Below are 10,386 nucleotides of genomic sequence, written 5' to 3' on the forward strand. Positions count from 1 at the left end.
GGCAACAACTTTCTGTGGATATGTAGCCAAAACTACACAGCCGACACGCAACAGCTCGCTTCACTGCAGAATATAGTCCCTCCTGAAATTTTACAGACCGTGCTCTGCAACATTATACTATTACAAAATTACCATTATTAACACATCAAGATCAGCCTTCTGCTGTGAGGAGCATACATTCCTTATCTAGCAATAGCATATGGCTTTACTGATGCAGAAAGTAATGAAGTCTCTTTCACCTTCATCAGAATGGTCATACTTTTGGCTGAAGTTGGGCAGGAAATTTACCAATACTTTAACCTGTTTTCTATATTTTGCATCTTTTCTTTGGAAGATTTGGTTTTCCAATCACCTCATTTGTTATACTACTGTGGGTAAACGATGTGTGGATAGATCAGATGAGGCTGCACAACAACAACAACAAAAGAAGTTAGGCTGGACAGACTTTTTTTTTTTTTTTTTCTCATGTTTCAAATTCGACTTTGCCACTTGCTTCACTTTGCTGCATATTGATTTTCTGTATTTGTCTTAAATTACAGGTATGCCAGAGACTCCATTGCCTGTAAACAATGCCAAAAAAGTTATTTCAGTGGCAAGACAGTGCCTAGACAGAGTGGAAAAAATATTAGGTATGTCTCATTCATTTACGTGAATTGCTAAATAAAATTTATAAGTGCTACCTCGCCAGGATGGCGCAGTGGTTATGGCGCTTGACTAATGTTCCCAAGGATGCGGGATCGAATCCCGGCCTCGGCGGCCGCTTTTCGATTGAGGCAAAAAGCAAGGTGCCCGTGTGCTGTGCGATGTCAGTGCACGTTAAAGAACCCCAGATGGTCGAAATTTCCGGAGTCCTCTACTACGGCGTCTCTCATAGCCTGAGTCGCTTTGGGACGTTAAACCCCACAAACCAAACCAAAGTGGTTATTGCCTTTGTACGAACCTGCCCTGGCTTGCATCGCCATAGCCGACTTTTAGCAAACGCGAGTGCGCGCACATATATTCGAGTCCGTCAGTGACATCATACGACGTTTTGTCACGCTTGCCCTGCTGTTAGTGCCGGATTTCAGCCCATGTAGGACCACGAGTTTCAGGCCCATTCGATTCGGCTGCACTCTCACCAGCTCCGTAAAGTTCTGCGGCGGTACGTCAGTTTTCTATGGTGAGCTATAGAAAATCTTTTGTATGGTCGACTATAGAAATTTGGCCTAAATATCTATAGCAGTCGTTAGGTTTTTCTATAGTCAGTTCTATAGAAGCCTTTAACCTATTCTATAGACTTATGGTTGCCTATGTATTGCAGTATTTAGCATTTTCTAGGGTCAGGTATAAACTTTTATGGTCAGCTATATAGAAAATTCTTTGTATGATCGGCTATAGATATTTGGCCGAAAAAGCTATGGCTGTTCCTATGACAGTCTAGCTTTTGCTATAGAGCCATGCTATAGATATGTTTTGGAGTTGCCTATGTACTGCAGTATTTAGCACCATCAATGGTCAGCTATAACTTTCTGAAAAAGGTCATGCAGCTTGCTTACGAACCTGTATACCTATGCTATACCATTATGGGCGTTTATTTTTAATTTGATGCCTAAATAACTGAAAATCGGTCAGTGAAAAAACGCTGAAGATCACCTTGGGCCGGATGTACTCATCGCAGGCGGACTTCAATGTGGCGACAGTGGTCACAGCAATCCAAAGCAATCCAATCCAAACCAAAACCAAATTTATAAGTTCAGGAAATATCATTACAGATTGTTTGTTAATCCTCACTTGAATTCTGATAATATATTGTGTTTTGGGGGGGGGGGGGGGGGGGGGGTCCATTGTAGTCTGCTCAGCTATCCACTGTCTCCCTGTCCATAGCTGTTTTTGCAGAACTGAGTAAAAATGTGCTTTATTTTTGCTTACTGCATATTTTGTTATTGCAGTTGTCTTTCCTGTCTGACTTGGTTATTTTGCATATTTATTGAGAAATAGCATTGAAGGGAAGGTTCTGAATGGGATAATTAAAATGTAAGGTTTTATTTTGTGAAGAGGAATTAATGGCATATTTAGATCTCAGTAAGGGGAGCAGTCTAACCAGCCTAAAACATTGTGCTCATGAACTGACATTTTGCCTTGCGTTATGGTATTATCTTCTCCATATTGCATTTGTCCACAACATTAGTAGGATATGGGCAGATTCTGAGGTTTAAATGCTTTGAAGGTGTCAAAATTTCCTCATGTTTAAATATTTGTTAGGTCCATAAAATTTTGCATTTTAACGATAATTTGTAGTGCACAGAGCTTTTTTAAGTGTTGTCACAACAATGGCTGCTTTATTCACTATTAAAATGTGGCCAAGGGAATAAGTGTATGTTATACAGCATGGCCTGCAAATTAATACGTATTCTATTCTAGCTATACATGATACGTTTTCAATGCAATTTTTGCACTGGACAGTTTTTTCATGAGTAGACTTTCTGTCCGTTGGCACCATCATGCATTCTTGCTTTGGCTTTGGCAGTATATATGCAGCATGTAATATTATTTTGGGTTGTTTCCATTATGTGCAGCTTGGAAAAAAAAAATATCAAGCAGTATTATTAAACAATTGCTGGCCGTTAAAATAACTTTTGGCTTTTTTTTTTTTTTGTATCGGCTGCGCATAAAATATTTTATGGTTTTTAGAAAAGTTTTTGCCTATGGATGGGGTTGCCTTGTCTAGGTCTACCATTTCGTGTGCTGTACAGTATAAATGAGGACAGATCTGTGTAGGCTATAGCAGCAAAAAAAGATAGAGGTATGGGTGAGGAGAAAAAGCCTTCCTACTCTACTTGTATCCACTGGGCTATAGACAAGGATTAGAGAGCACCACTGGGTTCATACCTGACCATGCAGTGGGGCAAATGCATCATAGTTCCAAAATGACAGCAGAGCTGCAAAGAGCAACTGGTATGGCATGGCCTGTATGGTGACTGTGGCAAAGCAACCTTGACATGCAAGATTCCATCATCATCATCTGTAAGGCAGCATAGTAGTAGCCTTTTTTGCCATTGGGCTAGTGAAATGTGACTGTTTCATCTTCTGTTTTGAATCTCATTAGCAAGATAACTTTCATTACTGTGATGCATGTCCATTTGTGTTATTAGTTTGGCACTGATCTTGGCAGTGGGGGAGAAGCCTTTCGTAACATACCATATAGTTGCGGAAAACTTTGGGGAGTCCCTTTAAGAGATTAGTTAACTTAATTCTTTGTTTCAAGTTTTCAAAGATGTACCTTATCTGAAGGCAGTGCTGTTTGCATGACACAGTCTTTCTTTTTTTTTTCAGGTGCTTCATTGAATCAGTTCTATGCTGAGCAAGAAAAGTGCAATGAAACATATTCGTGTCCTCCTGCCATTGTTGAATTGGAAGCTCCGTGTACGCCTGAGGTACTTGGTGGTGCAGTCCTGCCACCAGTGGCTTTCGTGGCTCCTCGGATTCTGTCCCGCCAATTGCCCCAGCAGCCAGACTCAGATGCAGCTTCTGATGCTGCGCTGCTGTCCAACCCGATGTTTGCTGTGGCAGCATCCAGTACTTTCGCAGAAACCAAGGCGAAAAGGTGTATTTTTACGCACCACTGTTTTTAGTGTGGCATCGCTCTAGTGGGTGATGCTTTAACCGGCAACTTTGGGTAGTTTTCTTGGGTAGATGCTGTAGTATCTTCTCAACCTTCTGATCATTTGTGCCAAATGCTACTGCCAGGAAGCTTTTTTATTCAGAGTAAATTAATTGCAATATTTCTAGTCTTGTGGCCTCATTTGAGGTGATTTTTATTGACAACATTGTGTTTGTGACGTCATAAGCTACCTTGCCATTGATATTCACCCCGAACTTGTTGAATGAGAAAGTCTTGAGCTTGTTTTTGGTCATTTTAGACTCGTAGTTATAGCAGTTATTATTTACAAGTCTTGTCTTGTTTTAAAACAAGACTAATTATTTTGAAATTATTTTGAAAATCTGTGGAAGGTTTTATGGGAGAAGGATTGGAGATTTCAAAACATGCAATTAACCACTGAAGATGCCCAAGCAAACCTCAGAAGTGCCCTGTAATGGCTTCTCTGCTGGTCTATTCTTGTGCTGGTGTACACTCTGTGTAAGGGTGCTGTCAGCCTTTTTCAGATGTAAATTCTTGTTCTTCTAACTTCTTAATTTCATGTTTACTGGTGCTACACTTTATGAAGAATTATATTTGTTATAGTCATTATAATCATACAATAGAACCCCTGCAGGGGGCGCCTGTTAAAGCAGGTGTTTGTGTGTACTGTGCGACACCACGGACCCCAGCACCCACGCTTAGCCGTGCGTGGCATCGTCGTGTCTGGGGAAAAGGGGATCCTGGTGGTTGAGCCAATGCCGAGTGTTTGGACCTTTAAAGGCCCACTGTCCACCCTCCGGTCGAAAATATTTTCTTCCCCGGTGACTGTGAGACTTCGCCCCTAGAACGCAAGGCCGCAAAATGTTTTTGAAAAGAGTAACTAATAACGCAGTTACAGCCACCGCAATCACCCGATTCTGTCATGCCTCTCTCCTTCCATTCCCTCGCAAAGGTTTTTCACTCTCCTGCCCGAGGTCGTCTAGCCTCCGCAATACAAATTCCCCTTCCTCCTCCGCGTTTGGCGGGAGGTGGGGCGTGGCTCTCCGTGAGCGCGAAAAAAAAAAAAAAAAAAACGGTCGAGGGAGTGCGCGCCGCTGGATTCAGCCTGGCCGTGGCGAGAGAAAAGCGCGCTGCGAGCGCTAGACACCCATCCTTCTCCTGTCAGTCAGCGAGACGGACCAATTGACGTCGTTCCCGGTACGTACGTCATTATCGTGGCCCGTCGAGCCAGCGCAGGAAACGGGGAATCTGGCTTCCCGGAGGAGAGCATGAGATAGCTTTGAATTGTATTTTCGATGCTTTGCGGCGCGCGTGTCACTGTAGCATTTTGCACAGACTATCTCCGGTACCTGATCGAAACACTGGGCTCCTTTGCCCTAAAGGGCCTTCCCTGGACAGTGGCCTTTAAGGCCCCTCGGTGGACGCAATACACCACTTTGGCCCACACTTCTCACAGACGGCACCTCCGGGCTGACCCACCCGAGGGAAATCGGCAGTAGCCTTTTCCTATCCTCCCCTCCACCTTTCACTTTCCTATCTTCCATCCTACAACTCTCCTGTCCTCTACTCTCTTCTTGTTTTTCCTTACTTCCTGGCGGCAAGGGTTAACCGTGTGTGGAGTAACTACCCTGTGTGTGGAGTAACTACCTAATATTATATTAGGTTATATTTATGGTGTACAGCTGGCGGAGGCAGGACTTGTTCGGAGTTTCCTGTCCCGTCCCCTTGTTGGGCTTCATGGTGGGTGGCTAACACCATGGCCAAACAGCATATCTTTTTATGGATTCCTCCCCAAAATCAAATGATCGCCTTAAAAAAAGGTGGACCAAAGCGGCATCTGACTTTTTCTGCAAAAAACCAGAAGTGTTCATCAAGTTCCACATAATCCACAGTGAAAAACCAGCCCGTACAATATCCCCATTCCTTGTCTCTAAGTCTCTTACCCAAACCCTAGGACAAGGATACAAAGTATCTAAACTAGCCAGTGGAGACCTTCTGCTGGAAGTCAGAGACCATGTCCAATGCTTGAAAGTTTCACAGCTTGAGAACTTTGGGGAAATCCCCATTACAATATCTGCACACAAATCCCTGAAGTTTGTCCGTGGAGTGATATCCGAAAGCGACTTCTTGAACCTCACAGAGGAAGAAATGCTGGAGGGACTACAAGAACAAAGTGTGACTAATGTGCACCGAATCAAAACAAGAACAGACAACAAGGAAATACCTACCAAGCACATTGTCCTGACTTTTGCAACCTCCGAACTTCCTGAATCAATTGAAGTAGGGTGCATCAAAGTAAATGTTCGACACTACATACCCAACCCCAGACACTGCTTTAACTGCCATGGTTTCTGTCATGGCTCACGGAGTTGCCGCGGCCGCAAAACATGTGCTAGATGAGCTGCAAAGGACCATGTATCCGATGACTGTACTGCTGCGCCGCATTGTGCAAACTGCGAGGGGGACCACCCCGCATACTCTAGGTCATGCCAGTCATGGAAAAAAGAAAAGGAAATTATAACAGTGAAAACACCGAAAACATCAGCTTCAAAGAAGCACTTCAACGAGTCAAAAGATAAAAACCCGTTTGTTTTCACAGCGAAAGCAAACTACTCCAAAGTGGCATGGGGGGGGGGGGGGGGCGACGCGCCACACTTGGATCTGGTTCCTGCTCAGACTATGCCACAAGCAGGAGCACCTCCGCCTCAAACAGGGACAGCAAAAGCTGCACTGTCAGCTAAGAAACAGGGCCCGCCGGCCCCTCAACCGGCTGCCCAAAAGGCTTCTTCGCAGAAGGAGAAGCCTGAAATCTCTTCTCCCGCAGCTCGTCAGCGCCTCCGAGCAGGCGATGGATATTACCCCTCACTCACCCCCGCTCCAGCAGCGGCACTCTCTTGAACGAAAAAAAAGAGAGCGAAATAAAATAACAGGACCGGATAATCCGGAAACCTAAGCTTTTAACTCCATCTTCACAAATCGTTAAACATGGCATTTCTGGTCCACTGGAACTGCCGTGGACTCATTAGAAACTACAGTGATGTAACCGATCTTTTAAATTCACTTGCCCCGGTTTATGTTTACAGGCGACAAACATAGGGCTTAAACACCACAAACATTCTAAAAAAGTATAAAGTCTTTCGCTGTGATCAACAGCAAGCAAATAGGTTATCCGGATGTGTTGTGATTATCATTCAGAATTCAATTGTAACTCGTCAAATTGACCTCAAAACTAATTATGAGGCTGTTGCGGTCACTATCCTGCACTACAAAACAACAGCATTATGTTCTGTATACCTTGAACCCCATTCTAATGTCACACTTCATGACCTGGAATCACTTTTTAAACAGCTACCAGAGCCATATCTGGTAGTTGGAGATTTTAATGCACATTCCACTTTTTGGGGAAGTAAACAAACCGATAGCAGGGGTCGTATTTTAGAAAATTTAATTTTGTGCAATGATGTTTGCTTGCTCAATACTGGCAAACCTACTTACTGCTCGCCAAGTACTGGAGCAGTGAGTTGCTTAGATCTGTCTCTTAGTTCACCATCAATTTTTACAGATTTTAAATGGGATGTTTAGGACAACCCACAGGGGAGTGATCATTTTCCTGTCACAATCAGCTTAACACCTTCACCAGCCATCACACTTAACAAACCACAACGGTGAAAGTTTCACCTAGCTAACTGGCCATTATTTCAATCAAAAACTAACCTTGAAAACATTTATTCAGATCACCTCAGCGTGCTAGCCCTAGCAGACAGAGCTGAGATCCCCATTCCGCGGTGCCAGAAGTTGCCTTTATGGCAGGTTCGGGCCAGAGGGGATGCACTCGAACAAGCTTTAATTTGCCTGAGCAATTATACACTGCAAATCAACAGCACAAATACAATCACCATAGCGAGTGAATGTCCCACTCGCATACGGAGGTGAAATAAAAAGCCTCCAAAATGGGAAGCACACGCAAGGCGGTGAGAGGAGTATTTTGCTCACCTGGCGTGCCTTCGCACTCATGGCCCATTGTGGTAGGTGCGTGCGAGGACCGGGCGATTCTCGGTGAGGGCGGTGGTTTCCCCTTGCGTGCTTAAGTGCCGAAGAACCCTGAGCGAGTTGTGAGACGCGCACTCCTCGACTCTGACCGGGGAGAGATGTCCTGGTTAGGCCGGGAGGAAAGAGGGAAGCCCGCAGCTGCGTCTCTGCGGGAGACTGGAGTGGCCAGTGGGCCTTCTCTTCCGCCAACCTCCCTAACGGCACGCGTAACTCTCGTTATAATTACACACTGCCGTTGTAATGGGGGCAGGGGATTGTTTACAGGAGTGATAGTTTGTTGCATATTGGTGGAGTAACATTCAAGACAGAATTAATGTTTGCGGCATACAAGGAATTAAGAGTAATAACTTCAGAGTTCTGCTTCCTCTGTGCATGTGTTGCTGAAAGTTACAACCAAAATGCCTGTCGTAGGCTGCGCTGATTGACACATAAGTGCTTGAGTTGTTGTTGTTGGCTGTAGTTTAGTATTGCAAAAGCCACTTGTTTTGTATGCAGGAGGGCTTTGTCTCCCATGGAGCAAATGGAGCAAGAAAACACAGCTGTGTGTCGACGCTACCAGGCTCTTATTCAAAGAGCTGTGGACCCAGTGGCCAAACAGAATCTGGTATCGCTTATTTCTTAACCTGGGTTTGCTTTTGTGGTTAATACACGGTGAATGCTAGTTAATGAATGCTATTGTGGCATGTGCGAGGTTTTCCTCTTTAAGTACTTTATTACCCATGGCAACCTGAATATGCTGTATCCAAAGCCTCATAACACTATTATATGCATACATTACTAGTTTTCTGAGGGAAGCTTATTCAAGGCTATGCAGCTGGGGCTAATCAGCAGGAGCATATGTGTGAAAATAATTCTCATACTGTGAAAGATACTTGGCCATGCTCGTACCAGATTGTTTAAATGGGCAAAGAAAAATGCTTGGAATTCTTTTAATGTAGTACTGAGCAATAATTTGCACTATGCAGTTGCTACTGAAAGGCTAGTAAAAGTGACCTCTTGGTCATAATGTTTCTTATTTTCTAGCGTCTTGAACTTCAGCGCCGGCTTATGGATAATCTGATGGCAGGCAGAAAAAAGCAGGCCGAGGTGAGCACATTAGCAGTCATAACCTTCGGTGTACTGCGTGCAATCATGTATGTCTGTCGTGTGTATCTTTCTAGCTAAAGTAATGAAGAAAATGTAAAATATAGTTTCCAATGTCATCAAACTAACAGATTGGCCTCATTAGTGGGTTAATCAGTTAACTAAGATAACAGGCTCTTCCTCAAGTTTCACTTGGCAATTAAAGAAGACATTATCTATTGTATTCCCCTTTCTTTGCTCATCTGTGTCAATAAAAATAGAAAAGCGCGCTCTGATAAGGTTCAGCGATATCAGCTGCTGTGGCCCTCTACTGTTACTCTCTTGTCAGTGGGGGTCAAGAGCTTGGCACAGAAAACTGCACTCGCTGGAGCTGAATTGGATTTACCCACGTGCCTGTGTAAGGAATAGTACATTTTCCTTTTCCATTTTGTAGTACCTGAAGGACCTTCAAGAGCAAGAGAAGAAGACAGCGGAAATGGCTGCAAGGTGAGCTGCTCATTCAAATCCTGGTGATTGCAGACAGGGGTTGTCAATGCATCATTTTTGCTGTCCAGGAAACTGCAGGGCTCTGGGGAGTGCATCACGGCAGAAGAGAAGCGGCAGCAAGAGCTGTTTGCCAGAATTCTACAATACGAAAGCAAGCGTGTGAGCTTTTGTTTCTCTCTTTGTGCTACATATTCTTGCATGTTTATTGGTCCGAGTCGTTGGTACAATTCTAAACAATGCCACTGCATGGACAACTATCTGTGAGGCACAGAAAGCTTACTTATAGGTGGCATGAAGTTGAGTATGGTATGTGTAGAAAAGAAAAGTAGGTTTCATTGAAAGGCAAAAAAAAAAAAATAATAGTAAAGATTGTAGAGTGCTCAGAAAAGAAGCCATAAGCCATGCTCCTGTTTCATGGTGAAACCTGCTTTTCTTTCACTTAACAGCCAATTTAGCAATTTCTCGTGCTTTCTTTATTGACAAAAAGTTACTTTCGCTCTTCAGTTGTAACTTGCCATAAATGCTACTTAGCATTAACATACTTCGCTTGGCTGAAGATAAGTAGTAAACTTCTGCTGATTGCTCTAATGGACCCTTTTATGGAAGTGAAAGGAAATAGCTTGTGGAATAAGCCTGCAGAAGCAAGACACGGGCTGCCCATCTCACTTGGACTTTTATGTCGTAATGTGTCATTGCAGTTGCCATGGCATGCTGCAGTTGCAACACCATGCGGGCAAGCGTCCATCTGACTTGAGTAGACCAGAAGTTGTGCTTTGCCTCTGCAGACTTACTCTGCTGGAAGTTTTTTATATATTTCTACAAAGTGGTAGGTAAGTCTCATGGTTGCAATCTTGTAACTCCTTGTAATGTGTTTGGCCATGTGCAGATATGATCATGGAATATACAGCTTGCTTTGGGTGGAATGAAAAATAAAATTTGCTGCTTTTATAGGCATAATGTGCGGTGTGGACAAAAGTGGATCGAAATACTCCACTTTAATTTTTGTTGGCATATAAAGCATCTAGGTTTACTAAGCCTTTCTTGCCTTTTCACCAGGAGTGGCCATCAACTCTTCAAGACATGCTGGAATCTCATCCAAGGAATCCAAAAGCTGCTAGGCATATCGTGATGCATATTCTTGGGTAAAT

General features: G+C 43.7%; 1 protein-coding gene across 3 annotated transcripts in view; it reads left to right on the forward strand.

Moving 5' to 3' along the window:
* The window catches only part of LOC146204254 (VPS9 domain-containing protein 1-like), a 56,887-nt gene that overhangs the window by 17,009 nt on the left and 29,492 nt on the right, over positions 1-10,386 (forward strand). For all 3 annotated transcript variants that reach the window (XM_084589204.1, XM_084589206.1, XM_084589205.1), the window contains exons 3-9: positions 540-629; positions 3,313-3,583; positions 8,165-8,273; positions 8,693-8,755; positions 9,186-9,238; positions 9,307-9,397; positions 10,295-10,380. In XM_084589204.1, the coding sequence (XP_084445330.1) occupies positions 540-629; positions 3,313-3,583; positions 8,165-8,273; positions 8,693-8,755; positions 9,186-9,238; positions 9,307-9,397; positions 10,295-10,380 (763 nt within the window). The remainder of the gene's footprint in view (positions 1-539; positions 630-3,312; positions 3,584-8,164; positions 8,274-8,692; positions 8,756-9,185; positions 9,239-9,306; positions 9,398-10,294; positions 10,381-10,386) is intronic.

This window comes from Amblyomma maculatum, chromosome 1 (assembly GCF_055883805.1).
Source record: "Amblyomma maculatum isolate TAMU_Amacu chromosome 1, ASM5588380v1, whole genome shotgun sequence".
NCBI classification, from domain to species: domain Eukaryota; kingdom Metazoa; phylum Arthropoda; class Arachnida; order Ixodida; family Ixodidae; genus Amblyomma; species Amblyomma maculatum.